Source organism: Strix uralensis, chromosome 4, assembly GCF_047716275.1.
Source record: "Strix uralensis isolate ZFMK-TIS-50842 chromosome 4, bStrUra1, whole genome shotgun sequence".
In the NCBI taxonomy this organism is placed as follows: Eukaryota; Metazoa; Chordata; class Aves; order Strigiformes; family Strigidae; genus Strix; species Strix uralensis.
The window spans coordinates 50,804,172-50,832,024 of NC_133975.1; the positions used below are offsets into that span (position 1 = coordinate 50,804,172).

At 38.0% G+C, this 27,853-nt stretch overlaps 1 protein-coding gene across 2 annotated transcripts in view; it reads left to right on the forward strand.

Moving 5' to 3' along the window:
• TNKS (tankyrase) overlaps window positions 1–27,853 on the forward strand; it is a 152,628-nt gene that overhangs the window by 77,378 nt on the left and 47,397 nt on the right. For both annotated transcript variants that reach the window (XR_012628741.1, XM_074866696.1), the window contains exons 4-9: window positions 875–911; window positions 1,771–1,846; window positions 22,034–22,128; window positions 24,984–25,050; window positions 25,480–25,666; window positions 27,568–27,689. Coding sequence is in view for 1 of the 2 variants with exons in the window: in XM_074866696.1 (XP_074722797.1) it covers window positions 875–911; window positions 1,771–1,846; window positions 22,034–22,128; window positions 24,984–25,050; window positions 25,480–25,666; window positions 27,568–27,689 (584 nt within the window). In the remaining variant the exon portion in view is untranslated. The remainder of the gene's footprint in view (window positions 1–874; window positions 912–1,770; window positions 1,847–22,033; window positions 22,129–24,983; window positions 25,051–25,479; window positions 25,667–27,567; window positions 27,690–27,853) is intronic.

A 27,853-nucleotide genomic window follows, 5' to 3' on the forward strand; every position in this document is an offset into this window, starting at 1 on the left:
TCTGCTCTGTGACTTTATAAAGCTGCTGAAAGCTATTTTTCTAATTTCTGAACTGAAATTCCCTTACATTTGTATTATACAATATCATCATGATTCAGTTTTGTAGAACACTGTCTTACTTCCACAGGTCATCTTGTTCTGTGCTCTTTTTAAGATAGCCACATGCAATTTTAATCCTGTGATGCAACAACCTTCCTGAGTTGTCTGTTGTAACTCAGAATTTCAAATATAAATACCACTCTAACATTACTCATGGTTATCTCTAATCTCAGAGTTTTGTAACAAAATGTCTTGGAGAGTTCATACTCTTTTGCCTGTGCTTTTTATTTCAAAGACATTTTCTTGGAAAGTGACTGATGATGTAATATTTGGAATTTTTAAAATAAGCACTGCTCTTCTGAAGAACTTGGTGAAGACTAATATTACTGTTCAAATAGGCAGGTGAGAGCTTTGGAGATTGCTAATTTGTACCTTTTAAAAAGCCGCACTGCCTCGCTTTTGTCTCGGAATTTATTATGCTTCCCAAGTATAATGTGACATACTGAATAGGGCAGGGGGTGGGGACATTGTCTTCAGCTGACATGCTGTTATCAGCGGGACTGTGTTTCTGGACACAAGATTTCACAGTCATTGGTCGTCTGAAGAAAGCCTTTCCATCTGAGGATTGGACAAGAAGATGCGTCAATTTGCTGCCCGTCTCCAAGGTACTGGTGATGCTGCCTCCACAAGCTGGCTAACGTCACAGCTCCATCACCCAGCGGGGTGTGGGCTTTTTTCTCCTCTTCTCTGTTTTAATTCTGTATTTGCTTCCTACTGCATTTCTTAATCTGTCTTCTGCCAAATGCTAACAGCATGATATTTTGCAATCATTTAGGTGAATACAAGAAGGACGAACTCCTGGAAGCTGCTAGGTGAGTGTCGCTTAGAATATAAAGCATATTTTGGGGGTGGAAGCAGGAGAGGAAAAGGGATTTTTAAAACAGTAATGTTTTGTCATTTGCCTCTCCATGAAATGATGCAAACAAACCGCTTCATTAGCATGAATCTCTTCAGACTTTACAGTCTGGTACAAATGGAAAAGCCTGTTTATGTAATTGAAATCCCCCACTATGGTGGTTATAAGGTTAATATTGAGTTTTTGCTTTAAGCTGCTTAAATCCTCTTTATCGTTTTGTGACTGTTCTTTTTAGGGGCAATCTAAATATTGGCGTTTTTCTTTTGGTTTTTACTGCTACCTTAGGATATAATTTCAAAATAGGCTTTATCAGAACAGAGCATAAGGAAGCCTATACAAAAGGTGTAAAGTTCAGTAATATATTCCAAAGATGCTTTCATCCTTTTGACAGTGCAAGATCGTTTTATATAGACTGTTAACGCTTCTAAAAAATTTCTGGATATTGGTATGTAGTTGCTTCAGATGTTATGGGCCATATGCTATGAAAATGTATTTAATTCAGAATGTTTAATTCAGCAAATGGCTTTCAGAGGATCTGTAAAATTAGATAAAGGAAATATAAGATGAGGTTGAGAGAAATTGAGGTGTTTTTGCATGATCTTTTGTAATACACTTAACTGCAAATTTAATTGTCTTTTCTGTATTTACCCTTGGTTTTGAAATGTTCAGAAGATCCTTTAGCTATCTAACATTCTCCCTGGCAGAGTACAAATTTCAATAGACTATACTTTGATATCCAGCTCCTTAGCAAATGTTTTGCAAAGAGCTGTCTTTTTTTCCCCCCCTTTCCATAATCCCCTCCTCTCCATTTACAGGAGTGGTAATGAAGAAAAACTGATGGCTTTATTGACTCCTTTAAATGTGAACTGCCATGCAAGTGATGGACGTAAGGTAATACCGTCTTTATATTTCTGTTATTCAAAAAAGGCCAATTTCACCATACTGGGAAGCGTAGATGTGTAAACCAAGAGAGTGTATGGGGGGGGGGGGAAAACCTGTGATGTCTTTCCACCATAAAATTAAATGATGCTGTACTTGATACTGGCAGTTGTGACAGATCAACAGTCAGCAGACAAAGATTTTGTGTGTGTCTTGTCTTTTAAATGTCAGACCGTGGCGTACATGTAGAGTGAAACCTTAAGACCTTTTAAAAGAAAAACAAAATGTACTGTTGCAGATGAATAAAATAACTAAGAGAGGAAAGTTGTTATTTGTATTTGAACATTGTCTGGGTGAGGTGGTTGATATTCGGCTTAGCTCCTAATGCCCTGCCACGTACACTGGCGCTGTATTGATATGCTTAACACCTTCTGCATTTTCTTAAATTTGACATTATTGTTATGACTTTCTCTGGCAGGGATGTTTGAATGAGTTAAATTAAGGATTAGGCTGAAACTGGAGGAGGGAAGAACATAAGGAGTGAGAAGTAGATCCTGTGATTTTTGATGTTTTAGACATCAAGATGATGGTCTGTCTAGACTGTTGGATTTACAAATGTTGGGTGTTTTGTTTTGTTTTGTTTTGTTTTTTTACTGTGTACCAGAATGTTCTTAATCTGCATCTCTTAAAAATGTCTCTCACGTGTAACAGTACATTTCACTCGTGGAGAGAAAAGCATGGGAGTGTTTCCCTTTATAGTTTTCTTTATTTTTGGTGGAGTGTGTTGAAGCATAGTATAAACCTCTGCCCATTCTGGAGCTGTTGTGGAATGGCCCAGTTCTGCTGAAATCAGTGAAGATAGGCCAGTCTATGCTGCCTTTTCATTAAAAGACATGTTGCTGATTATAAAAAATGTAGCTCCATTGTGAAAACATTCCTATTTTTAATACATATTTTAAAATGTTTTCTCAGTTATAATGCCTACGATACCTGCTATGTGAAAGAAAACCTAGCCCTTTTTTTGCTTGTTTACATTTATCACTGATTGAAAGTTTATGAATCTTCCAGGTTTTAAAAACAATTAATTTTATGATCTGAGGACAGGCAAATGAACAAGGGCTTTATTTTGTTCAGCTGTGTCAGAACTGATGAAATACTCCCGATATTTTAAGGTTAAACACATTGCTCATATTTCTTCATTTCCATTTTCTTTTTCTAAGACTTTACCATTCAAGTGAGATTGTATTTAGGTATTAATAGTGCACTGTGTTGTTATAATTAAGCATGGTGATATACAGCAGTGATATACTGAATAGTTGAGTCCCTATCACTATTGATTTAAAGCCAAAGGCAGAATTTTGATTTCTGTCAAAATGGAGAGGAGTAAATCCTTGTGGATGTGTTATCTAGAATATCTATCACTCAGAAATAAAAGAAGCTTTTAAAATTCATGTTAAGCTAGCAGAAAATATTTAGGTATTATTGCAGCCTCTGAATTAGTTAGAAAATTTATGTCCAAAGCTCAGAAAGCACACTGCGGTTAAAGCTAATCGGTATGGACACTTTGATAATTTGTTTGTGTGTTTTGGTTGCTGGTAAACGCACTGGTATTAAAAATCCTTTTAAGATGAATTGCCATTGATATTAATTAGCTTTTATTTTAATGATGTCTACCAGATCTATTTTTTCCCCACCATATGTGTACAGACTGTTTAAGGTGAAGTAATTCTCTGTAACAAGTGTGCTATATAACTGTTAAGCATTTTGTTTGTAAGGCAAAGCTTTCAGATCCTGTACTAGTGCAAGATCACTTGGGGTTTAAACGTTTTAAGCTCTGCTGCAAATTAAATGAACTTTTCAGCCTACAGCACAGCATTCTTGTAAATGAAAGTCTCCAATGGTGTAGCTGCCTCCAGTTGACCTATGCTGATTTACACTAGCTGAGAATTTGTCCATTTTGTAAGTTGTTTTTTTGCATTCCATGCTGCTTTTTGTAGTTATTTTTTGCAGATCCCATGAGTTTTCAAGCCTCAAACTTATCACAGTGTAAGGCCACAGGCTTAATGCAGCTGTCAGGACCACGAAGCGCAGGCTCTGCAGAGTGGCCTGAGATTCTCAGCATCATGCTTACTCTGCAGTACAGACATACCCACAAACTCTCATGTGCACGTTTCTCCGGTTTGTGCATTCCTCGGCTTTGTACATTTCTGAGATGTCCAGCACTACTCTGATAAGGGAAACATTTAGCTTTGTAGGTGAGGAATTTGAGTCCCAGTACTGAAAGGTGATTATTTTTTCTGTATAGCAGGTGGTGGTAGTGTTTTTTTCATGTTACTGGGTGTGACTTTCCAGAAGTTGTCATCTTAACACCCAGTGCACCAGAACTGAATGACAGAATAGTCAGAATATTGTTAATGACAATATTGCTTATTTCGCTGCTGTGTAGAGGGGTTTTTTTTGTTGTGGTTTGTTGGTTGTTTTGGTGTTGGTTTTGGTTTGGTTTTTTTTTTTTTCCTGGGGATCTGTTCTGTGTCCCATGCATGCTAACACCTAGAGTTCCTGGATTTCCCAAACACCACATCTGCTTCATAGAGGTTGTGCTTCATAGAACAGATAAAAGGGGTGGAAAGCGCCAACAGTAGCTCACTGGTTTGAAACCAGCTCAGGTTGGAAATAGCTAAGACTTACTGCATTCTGTGGGCTGCTTGCAGCCTTTTTGAAAAGTATTGATAGCCAGAGTCTGATTCCTACTGGACAGGAGACCATGCTGCTAAAACAGTTACAGCTGGTGCTGATAACCATCGCTCCATCAGTTTATTTAGCATAGAGGTCAAACACTGAATAGGAGTGAAAACTGAACTTGATTCTTACCCTCCAAGTCACTGTTTAGATAGATTATGACCATTGTAGAAATGTTCACATTACTGAAGCTCTTCAGCTGTTGCCTGAAGAGGGAATTCATTCTCTGTTACTACTCTTGCAGTTCTTTTCTGGAGTGAAAAATGAAGGATTATGTGCAAAAGAAAGAGCAATTTTATACACCAGCTAAAGCATTCCTGCATACCGACGATCTAGGTAATTTATGGGGTTTTGTTTTGGTGACGAAGGAAAATCAACAGTAATATCTCAGAGAAACGACTATTTCATTGAGCTAGGTAATGGTACATTTTTGAGTATTGGCTTTATGTGCCTGTTGAACATATATGAGGTCACAAATAATAGTGCACATGTGCAGAGCTATACGGTACAGTGTTTTCAAATGAGTGTTGTGCAAGGGTAAAACTTCAGAAGAACTGTGGTGTGGGTTTTTTTTCTTGAAACTGTCCTATTTGCTTTTTAAAAAGCAATGCCTGAAGTGAAATATAATAGTCATTTTTTCATGCCATTTAGTCTTGCTTTGTTTTTTGGTTTTTTTGGGTTTTTTTAACAGGATTCCTATCTGCTTCTGGAAGCTAAAGCTATATCATTTTGTCGTGAGAGCTGGATTTCTGACTTGTAGCAACAGTCATGGTTTACCTAATCCAGCATTTAGTGGCAAGAGAGAGGGTCAAAATAGAATGTATCATGGTTGCAGGTTGAGTTGAAGCCATCTCTTAGCCCTCTCATTTCCTTTGGAAAGCTGTTGCGGACACTTGAAAGGTGTTTCAGGAAGAAATTGATGTTGCCTCCATTTTTAAAATACAAAAGTATCTGAGCTAATGGGGAAGCATTGGTTTTAGCAATTCAGATGAGAACTCTTCTCTACAAGGCAGACTTCCCACATCACTTGACAGCTGTCCAAAGTGAACTGCATCCAGCTGACCTGGTAGCTATTAGCAATGGGAGGTTGGATTTTTGTTTTGAAGTTGGATTTTTGGTGGTATATAATGTCCTGCTCCTGTACTACATTACGCATGCTCAGATCATGCTGGCACTAAAATACTCAGGTGTCAGTTAAGTAAAACCTTCTTTTTGTGCAAGGGAACCCAACTCCTCTGGTCAGGAGTACCAGTTTGTTTTGCTCCTTTTTCTCAAGGTTCATTTCATTTGAAGTAGAGAAATAACTGAGATTTTAAGCTCTTTGGAGCACAAGACAATTATTTTTCTGTAAAATAAAATGCATGCTTCATAGTTTGAAAGTATAGTTTCCATTGATCTGTTGCATCTGTGTTTTGTATTTTACATTTTGTATGAACCATATGAAAAGCAGAGAATACCACAGCGTTACCTGTGAACAGCTTGGTCTTGGGTATTTGTTCAGCGTGAGGCAGGAATTGCTACCAGAAGGCAGCACAGGGTGCAATTCCTCCACAGCTGCCTTGGTTTTCTTCCTGCACCTTCCCTCTCTGCCTCTCTGCCTCTCTGCTTAGAAACTAGAAACAGAGATTTCTGCAACAAGGGAACCAGGGAGCCTGCAAACAACGCACCTCCGTTCCTCCCTGGCACTGTGGATGAGGCAGTGATCTCATGGGAAGAAATAATAGACAATTATTTACTAAAAGGCCATTTCTAGCATGCACGTGATCCTACTTCATTTTATTTCACTATAGCCTTCTGGCTCCTAGTGCCCCTTTCTTTGTTTATTCTGAGTTTTCAGTGCTTAACAGCTCCCAGTACCAGTCCTTAATACTTGGTATTATGCCTCTCCAGTGCCTTTGTTGTTATGCCTTTCCAAACCAGATGTAAATAACCCTGGATCCAGAATACCAGTAGCAGGCCTTTGCATTAAACTTTGTGAGTCATAGGAGACATACTTGACTCTTGGGTTTTGTTGAGGTTGTTTCTTCAGCCCATTCCTTCCTGCCATACAGACATTCATTTTTTCTTGCACACGTAATCATCCAGGTTCATGGATGCAGGGTACAGATGTAAGAAATCCAACTCTGAGAAGGTCTGCATTGCGGTGCTGAGTACCAGCGTCCTTGGCCTGAAGCAACCACTGCACAAGATTTTGTATGTGTGAGTTTTGTGGAGGGGACGGAGTGCCCCTCAGCTCCTGCTATGGGACATCTCTGATACCAAGTAATGGGTATCAGAGCTGGGGTTGCAGATTCCTTCTCTTCCTCTGCTTCTTTCTCTCCATTGACAGATCAGCCTTGATTAGCCCGTAAACAAAGGGCTGATAAATAGAAATTGAATTCTAACAAGATCAGGTGAGTTATGTCTCCTATTACCAGGGAGTCTCCAATTTGCTGCTGGTAAGTGGATTTGCCAGCCCCTGTGCAGAATTCTGGTTGTTCTCCACCATTTTAATGAAAAATCCTGCAGTTCAAAAGAAAACTGGTATGCCTTCCAATTTCTGAGTCTGTATGGAACAATCAATCCATGTTTTCACAAGCTTTTTCTTTACAGTTATTAAATCTACACACTTGAGCAGAGGTTTAGATTCTCTTATAATCATCTTGGCTGTAGGAGCTGGGGGTTGAAGAAAAATGCCGTGTATTGCAAGACTTGTGAACAAAATGTGTGCTAGTGACACTATAAACCTTTACAGTTGTGAGCATTTTTCTTGTGCTACAGTAATAAAAATGAAAACTAATACCACAAACCTATAGGACTGTTTGTTCTATAAATTTATGACATACAGATTATATTCAGATTAATATAGAACATCTTTTAGAAGAAATTATTTCACATATAATAAAAAGTGTTGTTTAAATATTGTGGAAATACACCTTTTTCTATAGTTAAAAGCTGCATATTTGAGCAAAAGACTTGTGAGCAGATACCTGATGCAAGGCTTTTTTGTCATACCCAAGGGTATGTTTGAATCTCTACATGTTTGGTTTTTTTGTCACCTACTCTACATGTTTGGGGTTTTTTGTCACATGTAATATATTATTTAGTGTCACAATTTACATTTTATCTTCCCCCAAATTTTATGAGCTTTTTCTGCTGGTATACATTGTTTGTGTTATTTGTAGATATATTAAAAGTCTCTAGTCTCAAGGCTTATCTACAACAAAAAATAACTTGTGCAGAGGAAAGGAACAAAGGAATCGTACATTGAAACCAGACTAGCAATTGACTGAGTGTATTCTTGGTTCAGAACAACTGCATTCTCCTTGATAGTCTAATAAAATAAAAATTAAATACATAAAAAATTGTTTAAATAGAAAATGTCAGTTTATTTTGGAAAAAAAAGACATGCAGTAAATCCAAAATAGAGTAACTGGGTAGACAGGCCCTTGCCAAATCTGCTCACTTGCTGCTGACTAGCATAAAATGTCAGTCTGGTTTTGATGAAGTACTATAAAACCACTTTTGTGGGTGGGAGATGTGCAGATTTTGGGCTATTCATTTGTGGTCCTGAAAAGATTAGCCAGAAGTTTGATGATGTGTGATTACAGCTTTTTGGAACTGCAGTTATCTAAATAAGCAATAACATTGCACTCTGTTAGCAAAAGTTTTCATGCATAAAGTTGACTCTGACTGATGGCTTCTAAACACTGTAGTCTTTGTTGATACTAATCTTGGATGAGTTTCATGAAAACCGTATGTATCAAAGATGTATCTAGGAGTGTGAATGTGTATATTAATAGATATAGATATATATATATTAAAAAAATTAAAAGTATATAGTATATGCCTATGTATATCCATGCGTATATTCATATACACTTACATATCTAGCTGTGTGTACTTGTATATGTCAAAGATACAGCTAGGTAATGTGCTTGCCTAGGGGAGGATATGAGCCAGCCCTCCCCTATTTCTGCAAGCTGATTTTCTGGGGATTGAGTGAGGATGGAGAACACATCTATTTCTGTGGAAAACAAAAATAATATTCTGAGAGCTTATTGTTTTAAAAATTTGGGATTTAAGATCCTTGTTCACTGTGTCTGGTGACTGCAATGTGTTCTGCAATGCTACAATTGGTTGTGCTTCTTCCGCAGCCTTACCAGTGACCCATATTGGGTATGGGCATGCAGACAGTCATGGGAGAACTTGTCCTCAGATGCCATCTGCTCCATGGCAACTGACATATATATGCTATTATCCCACCTCAGATATGAAGTCATTCACAGTACCTGAGTTAGCTGAGAGGAAAAGGGCAGCTGGGGGTTGGACTCCAGAGCTCGCTTCCAACCTCAGTTATTCTGTGATACCTTGGTGCCCCGCAGTAATATACTTGTATGGTCCATACTCCCAACTTTGATTTAGATGAAGAGCTTCACAACCTTAGAACCTATCCCTGTGTATGCTGTAATTAAGAGAGCTGATGGAGGGAAGAAGATGGACTGAAGTCCTTCTAAGCATCTCTCCCATAGTGAACATGAGCCTCAGTGGTGGAAAAAAAATACTGTAGATCAGATGCAGACATTTTTGTACTCTTTTCAGTTATAGCTATACTTCTCTGTAATTGAGTTAAATATTTTAAATCAAAGTCTGTACCCAAAATTAAGGGTCCTTCCTGGATTAGGGTAATGGAGCACTGTGCAAAAGGTGACATTTTCAACATTACAAAAAGGTTACAAAGCAACTGCCATAATGCCTGGGGCAGAAGTGCCCAATGCAGTACACATGTAAAAAGAACATTTAAAAATGGCCGCATCTGGATTTTGCCTTTAAAACACCATTTAGTTTGTTTAAAAAGATGTTCCCAGGATTCATGAATGTCACAAATAGTGACTAGTTATGCTCTTTCTTATGCTGTGATCCCATTTTATTTCAACAGCCAAGCATGGTCAAAGTGGATAACACGAGAATCCCTCCCCTGGCTTTGTACAGATGATTTGGCTTAATTTCTATCCCTGGTGTCATTTAAGACCTTCTATAGCCAAAGGTGATACCTTTTGAATAAAACATAGAACTGATCTACCTGCTCTAAGCTGTTTTTATGAGTTCTTATATATTTTCCCCAAAAAGTTTCAGTGAGTATCCTTTCACCTGTTTTCATTTTCTCCAGAAATTATTTGAAGTGTAGTCTGTCATGTCCTTACATAGAAATAGTGCGCTTAAAGGGCTGGAAAGAAATTGTTTACTCTGTAGTTACTCTCTCTGTATTGTTCTCTAAAAATCAGGAAATCTCATGTGTTAAGTCTTAATCAATGTGCTCTTCAGGAAACCTTCAAATGTATTAAAGATGTGGGGTTTTTTTATACTTGAACTGTTTCCCCTTGATGATTAGCTTCACACAGGGGATGATTTCTTGCATTACACTATTATGCATCTACTATCAAGAGAAAACAAGTCAAACTGGCAGATTTGAGCAGAGCTGCCTTTTAATATTTTATGCACATTAACTAAATGCAGTGGTCTGGATTTGGCTCTGTCAGCTCACAGAGCATCCAGAAGGTGAGTAATGGTGATGTTTCTTCTACTGTGATCTTGAGAGTGGAGTCATTTCCTTCACAGAGCTTGCTGAGGTTATGTTTGAGTTGAAATGTGGCAGTTCAATCCATGGACCATATGTGTTTGATTTCTGTATATGGTTGACTGTAGTGAATACTGTATGCCATTTCTGTCCTAGGTGTAATTTCCCTCTCAAAATTCCTGCATGTGAGCATGAGAGATACTGAGAAGTAAACCATTCTGCTTTCTTGTTGCTTTTCACTTTTACTGTGATATTAGAGTACTGTGTGGCCTCCCTATGTTAGACCTATCATTTAGTTATACACTCTGTTTCCTATCTCTGCATGCCATCATGCATCTGTCTCGGGACCTAACATCATCTTCCTTAAAAACCACTGGTGAGGATTCAGTTAAAAACCTGTTGAGTACCCATGTAGATGGTATCCAGTGATGACCCTTATACACATGCTTGTTGACTGCTTTGGAAAACTCCAAGAGTTTTAAAGGTGGAACTTCCCTGAACACTATTTTGATTCTTTCCAAGCAGATGATGTTTATCCAGGTATCCACTAACTCTGGCTGTTACTGTATTGTGGTTTTCCTGGTACAGACATCAAGATTACAGGCCTGTAGTTCCCCAAAACAAGTTTTAATGATTGGTTTGCAACTTTTGTGTCTTCATGTACCAAGATAATCTTAAGTGAAGATCACATACCACTAGTAATTCACCTGTTTCATTCTCCAGTGCTCTCTTGGATGAATGTGGTCCTGTCCTGGCAATTTGTTGGTGTTCATTTTGATTATGGTTATCATTACCTCTTTTATGCTTAATTTAGCTTCAAACAGATCCTTTGCCAAACTTCACCGTGTTTCCAAATACATGCACACTAATTTGCCAGGGTTCTGGTATGAGAATTACGTGTTTCTTCTAAGACGTATACCATGCAAAGAGTTCTTTTGGTTGCACAACGTCTTCTTGCCCTAGCTGATATCACCTTGCCCCACTGGACTGTCTGGTGGATTTTGTGCTCCTGATGGGTTGGAAGAAGGATTTATGGCTGGTCTGAATTCCTTTCACTAGTCACTGCTTAAAGTGCTTTTGGCTGTCTAATTGTATTTTTACCTTTAATCTGCTGGAGTTTATGGTCCTTGTGATTTTCTTCAGCTTGTAAATTCAGCTTTTTGAATGATGTATTCTAATTCTAGTGATTTCTTTTAGTTTGCTGTTAGTCACGCTGGCTTCTTTCACTTTATCAAGCCCTTCCTAATAGGTGTGTGTTAGCATGGTGTTTCCAGTATTGTCTCCGTTAGCAGTCTTTATGCTGTCTGTAAGGACTTAATTTTCTTAGCTACCACTTTTAGCTTATTGTTTAAAAATCTTCACAATTTTTTCATAGCTCCACCTTCTGAAGGTTAGTGCAGTAATGCTGGATTATTTTAGCACACATTTCCCCTGTTAAATAAGCTGTTAAAGAGCAACTTCTACTGCATGGTTTTGCACCAGGTGTCACTTGTACCAGCTCAAGTACTTGCATTTTACTCTTGCAGCCTCCCTAGCCGACTTCGCTGTAGGACAATCGCCGATAGCATCCAGACATTTCACCTGTTAAGTCACCCAAAGCCCTTCTGTTTTCTGCCCTTGCTGCCTCTCTGATTTCTCTCAGCACATCAGGTAGACTTGCTAATACAGCCACGTCGTTGACTTCATAGGTTGTATGGATAATTTAGAGTGATCAGTTTAGTTCTAAAGGAAAAGAACTACGAATTTTTATGTGCAAGGAGAGGTGTATTTACATAACCATTTCTAAAACTGTTGTGTGAGTTGACTGAGCAGGCAGCAGATGAACAATAAAAGGGAAGGAAAATGCCAAAATAGAACATTGTAATTGATGATGGATGTGCCATTGATGAACAAGAAAATTGAGGTTATTTTATTAGTCTTTTCTAAGTAATGTAATATACTTCTACTTACAAAAGAGCCTTATTTCTTACAGATTAAATTCTTTAGAATATTCATATTGTAATAACCGTAACTTTTCAATTTTGAAACATACTAAAAGGATAAATTATCTGCCTTTTTTCCTGTATTTTGCAAGGCCCTTCTTCAAAGGAACAGTGAATTCTACTTGACTGCATTATAAAGGCATTAAATTCTAAAATTTGCAAATTATCACTGTAATGCAAAAAGAGCATTTTGTATATTTAACTTTGTGAATTATTTTATATTTTATGCTTTAATTTCATTCTAAAATATAAGGCATAAATATTTATTTAACACTGAGCACTGGAGTTGAAATGAAGTCAGTTTGCAGGCATTGTTCTTAACAGAGTTCATTCTGACCCCACTTTTAATAAAATGAGTTTGAGTGTTATGTTATCAGAGGGAACAGTCAAATTAATATATTCTGAGAAGCTTCTCTTTTTTCTTAATAATGTGAAAAGCTTACGAACTGGAGCCTGGAAAGTTCCTAGTTGGAAGGGGAAGGAGGAGAAGCAAAGTAAATGTATAAAGACAGAGTGGGAGAAGTGGTAAAAATAATGAGAGATATAAAAAGAAAAGGGAATAAAAGATTCTTAGTTGACTGTAGTAGGAAAAATATTTTGATAGCAAGTGGAAAAAGAGAAGAGACTGAAACAGCAAAAAACAGTAGTTTTGGTTCTCTGATGTTCCAGTGTGCGTCCTCTTCATATTGTTTTAGTGTTGTGTGCAGGCCTTCCCCAGTCATCTGGCATGGCTGTTTGGAGAGGAGCCTCTTGTTAACACTTGTTTGTGCTGCCAGAGCAACACCAAAATATTTCATTAAAAAGAGGGAACAGCAGCCTGAGCAAATAATTAAATAACAGGTTTCTGTAGCTTCTGACACTGTCTGACAGGACAGATAAAAATGTATGTATTTGTGCTGAAAGAGGACAGAAAGTTGTCTCATCCTACTTTCCTGGAGTGATAAGCATTTGCAGCTTGCAATTTGACAAGATTGACAGGTTGAGACTTGGGTTGCAGATTGTGCTGGCTGGCACTAAGATGCTTTCAAAAACTCTGCAGAAACTTGGCTATTTGTGCCCCATTGCTCAGATCAGCAGCAGTAGCATCTGTTCTTCCCCATGCACTAAACCTGAATTACAGCTCCTAGCATGTGATTTACCAAATAAAAGTTCCAGCTGTTGACATGACAAAATCCTGCATGCCCGCATGCTCAGTCCACCAGCCCAGATGGGTTTGTTCTCTAGGTGGCAGGCGTTGCCACCTGCTCCTTGGAGTACTAGAGGTTTGAATACCCTCTGATGTCTTCAGTTAATAACATTGCAGTGGCAGTTTCTTCTTCTTGCCTTTGCCTCAGCAAGAGCCAGTCATGCCTCAGTGCCTCACCTCAGACTTGTCCATTTTTGACTTGCATTTCTGACAGGTTCCAGGTGAGGAAAAGAAACAACAAAAATGGCCATCCTGGACACGATGATACTGTAAGTATTCCTGATGTAGTGTTCTGCCATGTCTTTCAAGGCAGTATACATCTCCTTTCAGTGTTAAATAACATTAGCAGGATTCCCTTAAGAGAAGAGAGTGGGTCTTTACTGTCATTTCATCTTTATGTAGCTCAGCAAGCCACTGCTCCCTCAGCTGCCAGCATCTATCACCAAAGAAACTGTATACTCCTCTGCTTCACTGATAATCCACCTCAGAGTCCATCTCCCCATGTCATTGAGCACTGCCAGAGATCTATTCTGTGCTTCTGAATCTGGGAAAACTGCAAATGCTGCTTCATGGTAGAAGCTCCAGAATTTCTTTATCATATTACAGTTCCATCCCCAGACCTTCATCATTTACATGTAAAAATGGAAGACATTCTTGTAAGGAACAGTTTTCTGAGAATACCATGGGTTTGTGAGGGATGTTGCTCTGCTTTTCTGGCACATTCTCTGAGGAACTGTTTTACCAGATGGGTAGTAGGTTAAGATACATGCAAGTACAGAAGAGTTTTGGAGGCAGGGGGAGATGTTGCGTTTTAATTCTGCTTTAGGAAGAGGTCGAGGATCACTAGTGTCCCATTTATAGGACCTGCTTCTTGTGAAATCCTAAGATCAGAGGTAAAGGTGGTGTTCCCATTTAAAGATTTAAGTGTCTCTCCCAGCCCTTTACCAAAAGGAAATCCCTTTTAGTCTCTGCTTCTAAGTCAGTGTCTGAAAGTAATGGCAGCAACTTAGTACGGAGCTGTTAGGGAACTGAGCTTCCTAATTAATATTTGGGGGGCTGAGATCCCTTTTATCCCTTTGCCATACCTGCTTTTTCCTGTGGATCATACTGATCTTTGCTTTTAAAGTTCATTCCAAAGATGGTGGTTGCCTTCTGTCTCACAGTGTCTCTTTTTCTTCTGGCCTTTCTTTTACCTCTTTTTCTGCCAGGTAATGATGCTTCTTCAGGTTTGACTTTATTTCCTTTTCTCTGAAGTAATCAGTTTGAGTTACTTTCTTTTTTATATAGCTACTGTTAAGAGAATAATTTTCAGAGCTATCTACATGGATTAAGGATCTGCCTTCCTAGTGTCAAAGACAATAATCTCCACAATTTTGAAAGTCAAGTGTCGTTGTCTGGAGAAACGTGCTGGGCAGGGAGACTGGGTTTTTCTTCTGGGATTTAATAAGGCTTTTATATGGTCATCTTCAAACATCCATCTTAAGCCTGCCTCTACTGATGAAACTTCCTTTTGTTGTGTGGTCCTGCAGTGCTTGCATGTTTTCTCTCCTGTCAGGAAAGATATCTTTGCCCTTTACCCTCTTCTGCTTTTGGGCATACTGTGTTTGCCTCTACATACCTACCTTCTCTGTGGTGGCACTGTTTCTATGCTAGCAGGAGGAGTTCCTGAGCAGAAAAGTGAAAGCACTCATTTCCTATTCTTCCTTCTTTTAACCTCTAAGAGACAGAGACACTCTGGTTATTTCTTTGTCTACCCCTGTGCAAGATGATGTTTGTCATCTTTTCTGTCCTTCCCTACCCCAGTCATCTCTGTGAGTGAAAAAGCTCTTCTCTCATATATCTCCTGCCCCTTATTTGTCAACACTTAGCCCAACTTGCAGTACAACAGGGTCACTGTGTTAATGTGTAGAACTGATACCAAGCCTTGTCACACAGTCTTGAAGTTCAGAGGTACAGTCAGAAATTTGTATTGTCTCTTAAAGGTCAGATCTACTAAAGAAACATTTAGTAGTTAGTAGTTTGGACATTACAGGCCTCTGAGAAGGAGCCATATTTGAATACTCACTGGAGATGAGAAGAGTCCTGGTCTGTCACTCAAGTAAACCTCTTCCTAATGAGGGCTTATTCTGTATTTGCAGTATTTTTATTCTACTTGTCCTGTGCTTTTTAACTCTCCAGCCATTTTATTAATTCTTTCCATTTCACCTCTATTATACATTCTTATCTTTTTCTCCAGTTTATGAACATCTGCCTAGTGGTGTCCAGCACTAATTTGAAAATAACATTCCAGCTGTGGTTTCTGCATAGTTGAATACAGAGAGGAATGTTCTTTCAATCTGCGATCCATGAAGCGATGCTTTGTAGCTGGTACACATTTCTAAATACTTCTAGGAGGTATGCCATTCCTCATCCCTGACTTGCTCTGGGCTTTATACCATAACCCAGGTGGTACAATACCTGAACACATTTCTGAAAGGTATTCAGTTGCAAGGAAGAATGTCTTTTTAATGCAGACTACTTCTTTGTTCTCCTTCTGCCAAGTGAGAGAATGAGAAGGAATGCAAGCATTTTTTCTCTCTTACTCTTCATGTAATCCTCATTCTTGCCCAGTGATGCTCTGTCCTAGCACTAATGAGTATGTGAAATCAAGCTGGTTTTGTCTTCACTGGTTTACAGCTCAAAACAGTGGATTTTATTTTTTTTTCCTCAAAGAGATCATCTGATATGCCAGAGCTCTAAATTAAGATACTGCATGACTTGCAGATTCTGAATTGGTGAGCTGTTCAGTTCATTTTCCCTGTCGTTAGCTGTTAGAAAGCACTATGTGAAATTTGTAATGTGATATTTTTCTGAATTTTACGATACTAAGTCTGTCCTATTCAACAATCCAATTAAGTACTACTGGCTGCATTCTGAAGATGAAGCAGTTAAATGACAACTGGAAACACAGTGCAGTGAGAAATGCCTTCCTTATGCATTTTGTAATCCTTGTCCTTATGAATGGTTTTTTGTGGTTTGGATTTTTTAGGGTGGTTTTTTTGCTTTTTTTACATAAGAAAAGTAGTTTAAGCTCTTCATCCCTGTGCTTATTATCTCTAGAATTTAATCTTGCTGCAGTTAGCTCATCTACAGTCAGCAGTCTGACATAACTTGTTTTCTTGGAGCTGCATCTCTAAGTTTGTCCCTAAAGCATAATTGTCAACCATGAAATTAAATAACTTAGTACTGCTGTAAAGTGACCAAGGAAGTTGCACAGTTTGGGTGGCTGAAGCTGATAAGCCATATAGCTGATGAACAGAAGTACAGTCCGTTTCCTGCTCATTAAGGGCATCATTCTCTAGCTGAGGTTAGGGACTTTTATTTCTGTAGTACCTAGTGTACAAGAGCACTGTAGCATGAATATAAAAGAATTATTTTGAGTTATTCAACTATGTGTTTCTAGAAGGAAATTTTTTTTTATATGATGATACATCCAGTCTTGGCATCATACAAACAGATGTCAATGAGAGATTTTTCCCAAGAAAGCCTACAACTGAGTCTAAAAATGAAGGTGTAAGATGGGCACTGAATGCAAGTTGGTATCTGAGGAGCAAAGGAAAAGCCTGATCATTTCCCCAGTGGAAAAGTTCAGGAATGTGTCTTCAAGATTGTGATGTTGTTGCAACTTGTTTTCTTACCCCATTAATCAGAATGATAAAGTGGTGACAGGAGGTATTCCACTTGCATCTGGAATGATTCCTGATGTACACTCATGACTGATGCAGTTCATTTTAGAGAGGTCTGTAAGAGAGCAGCATCAAGCAGACACAGACTATGCCAATTGGAAAGAAAGAGTCTATCATAAATTCTAACCCAGTGAAGAGAGAGTTGTTTGCCTGCTCAGAGGTTTTTCCTTAGTATGCCAAATTCAAGTATCTTGCCAGGAGTCAGGACATCTTTCAAAAGTTTTATGCAAAACCATGGAACAGAGGTCCCTTCTGTGATCAAAAACCACTCTGCTCTTCCCTTAATTCAGAGGAGGTGAAACACTGTTTTGAAGGGATCTTGTAAGACAAACTAGAAAAGTTTTAAGATACTGTTTTTATTGCTACTGTGGAGACAGGCAGTACGGTCTGATTAGAATAAAGGTTTTGTTTGACTAAAGTTAGATGGGAGTTTACTGCATACATGCAATTTCCAAATCTACCAAAACTGAAGATAATTATAGACCAGATAAAGTCCCATATATTAAAGTCTACATGAAACATTTTAAAATCCTTTCTTCCCCCTCCTTTTTTTTTGACATCCTGTCAGTAGTGTTGCAGAAGAGTTAACAGCAAACATACAAGCGTCCTTGGGTATTTTTTGCCAAGTTATACTTGTTTGTCTGTCTGTCTAAGAGCCACCCTTACTGGTGCATATCCATGTGGGGACCTTCTCAATGTGAGAGTATCCATAATATATCAAGGCCAGAGCTGGCTCTGAAAATCAGGGTGTTGCCTCTCTATTGTGAGAATGCCCTTCCTGTGGAAGATGAAATTAAATTATGATAATTCTAAATCACTGTATAGTGTTGTAAATTAGATGTAGATGAAGCATCATATATGTGATAAGAAGATTGTTGTCTGTTGATTTTAATAGCCTTCGGGATGATAATTTGAGAATGAGAGAAACACATAGATTAAGATTGTGATCACCATTATATAGAGATTTTGATAGTAGAAAGCAAGAATGGACACTTCTAGGTTTTTTAGTAGTTCCTGCAGCTGTTTATTCATCATGTAGATATGAGATGAGATAAGATCCTTCCATAACATGACTCAGTTTAAAGTTTCCTATAAAATGGGGTCTGAGGCTGTGACAGCATTACCATCTAAGAGTTGCTGAAGACTCTTTAGCAAGATAGGAAGGGAAATGATGGTGCTTGAAGCCAGCCACTCCTGTGTTGCCTGTGGACAATCTGTTGAAACCAATTTTCTGATTTCAGTGGAAGCAGCTCAGCAGCCTGCAGCTCTGGCAATTCCTTGGGGGCCCTTTTGTTTGATGCAGGTGAACAGGGGACAGCAAGTCCAAGGCAGCTGACCTTGAACAGGGATCATCAATCAGCTGTTGGTAACAAAGCAGTGTGAAAATACCAAAGGCTCGATGAAAATAGCTGTATGTACGTTCTTTTAATCTAAAAAATGCATTTCTTGTATTCCCAGGCAATGCATTTTCAAAAAGACCGCAGGCAAAAATACCTGCTTTAGTATAAATTGTAGGTATACAGGTTGACAGTGATTGCCATCTTGTGTACAGTGATCTTCCTAGAAATGCGCAGTACCTGCTTTGTCTCAATTACAGCTGCCATAAAACTTTAATGTAAGCATCTCACATGAGGGTCTACTTTACTTAATAAAAGTGCAGTTGTACTCTTTTTAATTACACTAGCAAGTTAAGACAGCATGATTGGCTTGGTAACTGTGAATGTGAGTCTTGGAAGGTAAGTGCCTCTAGGGATTCCTGTTAGTAGGTCTCTTGCCAGGTATTGCAAGACATGGGAGGAGGGGTTAATTGATAGCTCAATTAAATCTCTTTAATATTAAAGTGATTAGTGTGATATACTTTGCAGGTGCAGTATACAATACTGCTGTTTGTGATAGCTAGTTTCTACTTTTCTAGTGCTATATAAAGAGCATGTTAATTTTAAACACCAGTCTCTTTAATACCATCATTCACTTGACTTTTTTTTTTCTTGAGGGCTAATAATCCAATATAATGAGTAATTCATGTAGCATAGCATTATCTTTTAGGTACTTAGTTTCTGTACTTAGCATACAAGCTTGTAATGCCAGATTAGTATTTTTAACTATTAAATCTGTAACATTAATGAATGTTCTTTCTCACGAGAAAGGAAAATAAATCCTTTAAAAAATCACTTGAGGCAGGGCGTTCCTGCTTGCTCCTTCCTGAAGCCTATGTAAGCACAGCATTTCTAAGAGACCTTTAGCCAGCCTAAAGAGTAGCTGGCCATGCTGCATGTGTGTTCTGATACGCTAGGGCTGGATACAGAGAGAGCAGCCCTCCAGGATCGCTGCTTCCACACACCCTGTGTGCGTGTTCAGTCATGGTTGCTCCTCAGTCAAGTGGTCTCTCTGGCCTTCTAACCGCCCATGTCTCCAGCGCTGCGTGGTCCTCCAGGTTGTAAGAGTTGAAGCATGCAGACTGGCAGAGATCTCAGCCCTGTCTCCAGGGGTGGGTGCAGGGAGCATCAGTTGGATTAGGAGAGGCAGCCACACCACAGCACAAAGCTTCGCTGAAGCTGCTGTGGAGCAGAAGGCAAGCACACCAAACATCAGGCACCTGGCCGCAGCTAAATAACGAATTCTTGGTGTGTTAGACAAGACGTGGTATTCTGTGTTCATTCATGGGACTGTGGTGTCTGCATGGCCTTGCTCGAGGGGAAGGAAGTAGCTCACCTTTCTGAAAGGCAGCGATATAAGTTGTCTGAAGATTTGGGATGTCACTGTTTTGCTTCATTTAGGTCATTTGTCTTGCAACTATAAGCCTGAAATGTTTTGGTTTTCTTCTCTAATGAAGTTATTTGGCAAATGCAGGACTAATAGCCCTAGAAATACAAAATGCACAGTCCCAGCTTGAGTTATAACAGTTTTAATTTTAAGCAGTGAACAAGACTCCAGGGTGATGTATCTTTATCAAGAACATCCCTATTAATAAGGCTTAATATGAGTAAAGCATCATCTTGGAAGTCTGCCATCGTTGTTTTAGAAGTAGCATGCAGACAAGAATGGATGTAGTTTAATTGTGGTAAGGTTAAAGGATCCTGCAGGGGTCCAGAGAATTAGCGTTTGCTCCAATTTCTTCTGGAATTTAGACCTTTCAATAGACTGACTTTTCCACAGTCTATCTCAAATTCCTTTCAGGTATTCTGAGCTATTAATTCAGTTGATAAAATTTGATTTAGTAACTTAGCCAAGGCAATTGTCAGAATATACAGTACTGAAGTATTCTGCTAATGTCAATAGTGGCATGATCTTTATCCACATTTTCATTAGTGTTTATGATATGCAGAAGCTAGCTACTTTATAATAGGGACAGATATGAAAAGAATATAATACCTTCTGGATCAGTCCAAATTGTTAATTCAGTAGTAGAAGCCTTTCTGAAATGGAATCCTAACAATTTCTGAAATGGATCCTAATGATTTGAATGGCCAAACACTTAAAAGATTTGCTGCATTTTGGTGGTGGGGCGGCATTTTGTACTTTGGAGGCACTTCAGGGATCTTCAGGTTAGGGATGCTAGATGTCCTTATTTTGAGTATAGATAATTCCAAAGATGGATCTTATGGAAAGTTGCATAACTGCTTCCCTAAATAAACTGAGTTACCCAAATGTTTTTCTTGGAGATGCCCTGTGGTGTCATTTCTGACAGTACAAGCTATGTCCTCACTATGGTACACAGGACACTTGGTAGGTGCCAAAGGTTGTTACTCTTTCTGGAGAAAAGCAGCAGAGTGTGGACACTACAGTAGAATATAATACAGACTACTCCAAGTTATGGTCATACTAAATATGTATTAATTCCTGGAAATCAATACTATTTATGGATATATAGCACCTGATGCTATTTACCACAGATGAGACCATTTGTCTTGATTTTTGGTTTTTTTAAATCTTGATAATAGTGAAATCTGATTTCACCTGTAATACAGTATAATGATGTTTTAATGCTGACAGTAAATCTGTACTTGACTTAGTACTGTGAGGTATCTAAGTCTTCCCATGTGTTCAAGCTGGTTTGTGTATGGGGTTTTACTATAATAAAATTGTGTTGTTTCGTTGTGCACCACAAAATAAATTGCAACAAAGATGCTTTTACAATCTTCTGCTTCTCAGCCTTGAGAAGGAGGAAACAGCATCACCCATTCATGTAAGAAATCAGTTCCTTTGTACTGAGACAGCACACAAAATCTGTTGCATAATAAAAAGCTTTTAAAATAAACTTCAAGAGGAATTACTGTTGTTAACTTCAAAAGCTTTCAGTTAAAATTCTTATGAATTAGCTATGGAGAAAGGTGTTGTTATTACTCTATTATTATGCAGCAAGGTGCATTACTGTCAAAGATGTGTATTTTGCAGTAATCTGCAAACTGCATACAGTTTGCTCCGCATAACTTACCACAGCACAGTACAGAACACGTATGGCCACTTGTTTGGTGCAGAGCTGAAGACAAACATTCCTGCTATGGAATAAACGCATTATTTCTTGTTCTGCAGTCTGCCTCCTGTGCACTTGTTCCAATGAGTGTACATATAAGCAGGTTTGTAACCTGTGAGTATGCAGCCTGAACTGCATAAATTTGCTCATGAATTTAAAAAAAACAACCAACAACCTAGCATTTTAAAAACTAATTCTAACATTTAAAAAACACCCCAAAAAACCTAAAACCAAACAAACAAAAAGAAAGCCCAAACAGAACAAAGCTGGGCCATTATTTAAATTAACTTTAAATGATGAACTTGTTATTGCCTTAGGAGATACCTGGATTCTTCCCCACCTTAAGGAACATTTATTTGGTTTGACAACAGGAAGGACATGCATGTGCTGTGTATTTGTTTATTTGGCTAATCACAGAAGGGAGTGGTAACTTAACTTGATCCAATGTGTAAGAGAAATGAAGAGTACTTAAATGGCAGGAAATGCAGGACTTCATGTGTCTCTCATTTTTCATCTTCTTTTGTTTTATTTTGCAGTCTACTCCTTTACACCTAGCAGCAGGCTACAACAGAGTTCGAATAGTCCAACTTCTGCTTCAGCATGGTGCAGATGTGCATGCAAAGGACAAAGGGTATGTAAAATGAATTCATTTATTATCTGTTTGCAGCAGTGGTTTTGTGTTAATTACAATAAAGAATTATTTCTGTTTCATGTTGCAGAATAATCTCAAATATTTGGCTTAGAATGCAACATTTGCTTCCAAAATCTGAATGTGGTTCATCATTAATAAACTTTTGTTAGAGCCCAAATAACAGGTTAGCTGTGATTTGTGCTTGGTTTAAGTCTTTTATTACACTTTTAAATTTTTTTCCAAACCTTATTCTTTACTTCCATGCACAGACGACCCTGTGAAATCATTGACTAATAGCATTATTTTAGGGAAGGCAATGGAGAGGCTTAGTGAAAAAACGTGCATTGAAAAATTTATCTATAGTCTCAGTATCTTGTCGCGTATATATGAATGTAATTCCAAGTAATATCAATACGCTCATGTGGTCACAACTAGTGGTCCTTGGAGGTCTATCTTGATTGATGTTGCCAGCAAAAATCAAGATACAGTAGAAGCTCAACTATTCTATTTTTGCAGTAAGGATGGTAGTTATGTAAGATACCAACAAAAAGTGCACAGCAGTCAGAAATCTGTAACGATGTGTTGTACATTGTTCTCAGACATACATTTCTGAACTCTAAGGTGACGATTCTCTTGATGGTCTGATAGGAAGGATTAGTCCTAACATTGTAGAGTTTGGGCCCCTGGTTAAAGGCATGCATTTTGTATTCAGAGTCCATAGAGGTAAGATATGAACAAGTGTGTGTTCTGTCTCCATCAGCAAACTTGAGGCACTTCCTAGATCTTCATTTTCTGCTGAGTCCAGCTTAGTGTTAAAAGACATTTTAAATTAAGATCTTAACTTTTTTTTCTTTCTTTTCCAAAGCCAGTCTCAAGTGTACTTAAACTCTTGAAGACTGACTAATTGTAGCACTCTTGTCTGTACGTTCATCCCAGTGGCTTTTTTGATCAGAATTGTTGTGCCATGCATGATGACACATTATGTAAGTCAAAAAACCCCACAGTAAAGCTGCATGTAATACCTATTCAGGTAGATCCAGTATTGTTAAGCAAGTTTTAGGTATTTCACACCTTTCTGAAATTTCAGCATTACCTGGTAGAAAATTCCAGCTTAGACGCTTTAATGAAGCTTGAATGATCTACTTGGAAAGTATGAAAAGTAATTCAGTTGAACTTGAGCAGGGGATGGGGAAGGAAAGAAAGGAAAAATGATACATTTACTTTGTATTAAACTTAAAAAAAATCCAAACATACTTAGAATGTCTGACATCCTGTAAGCTCCCACTTTTTTTAGCAGCATCACACATTTACAATCAGTGTGGTGTTTTGTTTTTCCTTACTTTATTTATACATAATTTATAAGTAAACAGGTTACAAATAAATGCCATTTATCATTTATGGAGCTAAATTAGGTTACATTGATTTTATAGACCTGTTAGATTCTCTTCAATGGGTTCACTTCAGAGAGAGTCCTGAGGAACTGTGCTGCATCTTCAAAATGGTCATCACTTCTGGTTACTCCCAAAGAGGACCATAGCCAAGGAAACAGCTCTTTTTCCAGTGGTCCTTTTGTTGCCTTACTGCTATTGTGTACAAAGTCAGAATGTGCTGGAAAAGAAAAGGGGAGGGTGTATGCTGCAGAAGTGGCCAGGTGCATTGTTGCGGTGACTGTCTTTGCTGATGGGACCTTGAAGGCTGCAGTCCTCTTAGATGACCATCATTTTGGAAGAGGACAGGTTTTTTGAGTGTTCTAATGACTGGATACTCTCCCTGTGTCTCATACGTACACTTGTAAATTGTAATTAAGAAAAGTAACAATGGAAAATAAGTTTGAAAAATTTCCCCAAAGTAAATTCCCTCTCCTGTGACAAGTGCAATGCTGCTGCTGAGAGCACCTACCCTAAAATTAAGTTTACCCTGTTGTCTCGTACTTTCTGTCCTAATGCTCTTTGAGTTGATTTTGCAATTCTGGGAATCATCCCCTGTATTTTCCATAAATGTTGAAGGGTTAGTTATTGTTTTCGGTGTATTATGCATCCTGATTTGTTGAGCCATAACTAGCCTGTCTTGCTTGGGTTGAATTAAACTCATTTTGTCCTCTTGTAATAACTGTCCTCTTTGCATCTCCCTTTCAATGCATGACTTTTTTATTACATCTTGCCCTTATGACTAGATCCCTGTTACTTACTTTGCTAGTGTCATTTTTAGGTATGGCCTCCAGTAATATAGCTGTACAAAAATTACAGCGACTCTCTTAGAAGTATCTTGCACAGTTAAATTGGTTGTACTGTGAAAAAAAAATAAATGGAGTAAAATCAAGTCATTCCACAGTCTGGAACAGCGATTTCAGTCTTCTTTCTATGGATTTTTGTACATCTTCATAACATAGCCAGGAGTTACGTTAGCGTTATCTGGGGAGTTTTGCCTTTCACATAGCATTTTAAATAAACAGGAGTTCATATTTAGACAGAAACAGAGCACTGACTTCTCTTGAGCAAATTGAATGTGGAATGGGACTTTTTCCCCCCTTAATAGCTTTAAGAAACATAATTTCAAAGCCAGTTAATGCTAATCTTAGTGGTAGATTAAACATCTGTGACCTGTTAGGACAAAAAAAAACCAAAAAAACCCCCAAAAAAGCCCCCAAAACACACAACATTTTATTGCTGATCTTAAGTAACATGTAGTTTGGGAAGGTTAGATTTTTCCATTAGTTTGTGAATCTTAATTTTTAAATTTTTGAATATTTAAATATTTTAGGTTTGATTTGATTTCTTTTCATCTCTCAGTGAATTGTTCCTCCTTCTTTAAAAATGCTGCTTAAGTAAATTTGTCATTTGCCTTCTTCCATACAGTGGTCTTGTGCCTCTTCATAATGCATGTTCATATGGACACTATGAGGTTACAGAGCTGCTGCTTAAGGTAAGCAGAAGGATAGAAAATAATTACTGTAGATTTAGATGTGTTAGGTGAGGTATGAACTGTTTATACCACAGTTGAAAAGGAAGGTGGTTTTTTTTTTTTTTTGTCCTATAGTAACAGGTTTCAAACATCCTGTATGTCATTTCAGAAGCCTGCAGCTTTAGGTCTTTCTATGGTACAGTATACATGTTTTTTTTCCCCCACCTAATTTCTTTGGACAGATAGTAGAGTTTCATTTGTTTGAATTTTTCTTCCGATTTTTTTGAGGATTCAACAGTATTTTTGTATATACAGATATTTTTATAATTCATTTTTTGTCTGTGTGTTCATATGAAACAATGGAGCCAGTTTTAATAAAGAAATGAAAATCTGTAAGCTTTTAGTTGTTGAGGATGATTTCTTAATGTAAGGCTTTCCTTGCTCCGCTAGCATGGTGCCTGTGTGAATGCTATGGACCTCTGGCAATTTACCCCCTTGCACGAGGCTGCTTCCAAGAACCGTGTGGAGGTCTGCTCCCTCCTGCTGAGTCATGGTGCGGATCCCACGTTGGTCAACTGCCACGGCAAGAGTGCAGTTGATATGGCTCCAACACCTGAGCTACGGGAGAGACTGACCTGTAAGTGTCTTCAGACTGGAAACAGTTGTCAGTGGGTGTAAAGGGGTGTTTTCCTTTCAAGCCATCTTCCTTGTACTTCACAAGTAGGTGCAAAGCAGCAGAGTAACTGCAGCTGTGCCTCTCACTTCCAAGTATGCAGATACCTCTAATAAACCGTTCGTGATATTGCCTGGTTTTCTTAGGTTTAAAATGGTTTAAGGCACTGCTGAATCATTGACTGTGGGGGTGTTTTATGCTTAAAGTCCAGTTAAGTCCCATAAGAGGCTCTATGTCGAGGCTGTGTATCACACGTAAAGCGTAACTTTCAGAAGATAGGTAGCTTCGGTGTGCAAACTTGGAGATGGAAGTTCCAGCACCTTCTCTTGTAGTCTTTGCAATTCTTTTGCTGTTTACAGAACAATGTTTCAACTCTAATTTGAATTTGTCTGCCTTGCTTTGGCCTCTTTTGGGGATGTTTTTTCTCATCATTATAAACGCTAAAAGATAATTAAATGAGACAGGTATGGAAACAAAGCATTATGAAGTTGCAGAAAACTCCTTCTTGAGCAGTAGATTCTGAAATCAATTATAAATACACTTTTCATTTTGTCTGTCACCTTTCCAGTATAGCAGAAGCCCCGAACACACTAAGAATGTGATCCTGCACTATTCACAATCACACCTAGTCAGGTTGTTGTCTGTCACTATTCTTTGCATGTGAAGGTGATGAGATTCTGTATTTATAGTTCCTGGAGAGGAGTGGGGAAAGGTTCATGTCCATTAATATCCACTGAAATGTGTACACAATTGTGAGTGTTATGCCAAACTTGACATTATCTTGATGGGACATCCTGTATTTGCATACCCAGAACAACGTGTTTAGTGTATTCTCGAGTTCTTTGGTTTTATATTTTAGGAATAATATTACATTTATTTGTTATTTCAAGATGTATTTGTACTTGTGCTTTGAGTAATGCTTTGTTTACAAAGAAATTTGAATTTATTTGAAATGAAAACTTAGAAGTTACATTTATTTTTATTCCTAAATCCATAAATGCACCAGATGTTAAAACAAGGGTGGGAGAAGAAAGCCCCTCTTAACAAGCTTAGCATTTCAAGCTTGCTTATGAAAGAAAAATATTTTTTAATAATTTTTCTATTTTTGCTGAGATCATTGAGCTTTGGTTTTTTTCTAGTTCCCAGGTTCAGATGTCATTCTTTCTAACTTACTTTTCATTTGTACATTTTAAGAGAAACACTTTTAGACTTTTTCAAATTCAAAATTATTTAAAACTAAAAACAACTAGGTTCTGAACTGAACAAGATGTGACACTGAAAATAACAAAATTACCTCTACGTACTTGCAAAGATGCAGCTGCTATCAAAACCTGTTTCATCTTTGTAGCAGACTGGCTTCAAATTATTAGCTGGTTAGCTTTCTTTAAGACCAATAGCTTAATGTTTTATATTTCAATTATTAATATTTTATATATATATAATTATAAATAATTTTTATGTATTTATTCAGGCTTTTCCTTGAATTATTTGTAGTTGTAAATACCATAAGGTATTTGAAAAGCAGCTGTAATGCTTTTTTCTGAAAAGCACGTAATAGCATTGTGCCTACTTGAACGCATGTATAGGTTATTCAGAGGTCACATATGCATTTAATATCAAGTGGGTAGAGGATAAGAGGGAGAAAAGCTATAAGGATTTTACTCAAGAAATCACTTCCCCTCTCACTTTCGAATGTCCGTTTGGTTTCCATAAACCATGTTTCATGTGCTGTGTCCCAGGTCAGCTAATACCTGAAGATGTACAGAAATACTCTTATTTCCTCTTGAGTATAACTACCTTTCTCCAATAACAACATAGATGTGACGTTGCTGAACATTAAATACATCTTTTTTTCCCTCTAACAGATGAATTCAAAGGACACTCTTTACTGCAAGCAGCCAGAGAGGCAGACCTAGCCAAAGTGAAAAAGACACTTGCTTTGGAGATCATTAATTTTAAGCAGCCACAGTCACATGAGACTGCACTGGTGAGATTATACAGTCAAGCCATTTGTTTTATGATAAATGTGGTGGTAGTGCTAGTTGAGGAGTTCTGTTTCTACACTATGAAAATATATTCATCATCTGAGATTGAGGATTTGCCATCAAACACTTTATATATAAAAATTCAATCGCTGTTATAGAAAAAACA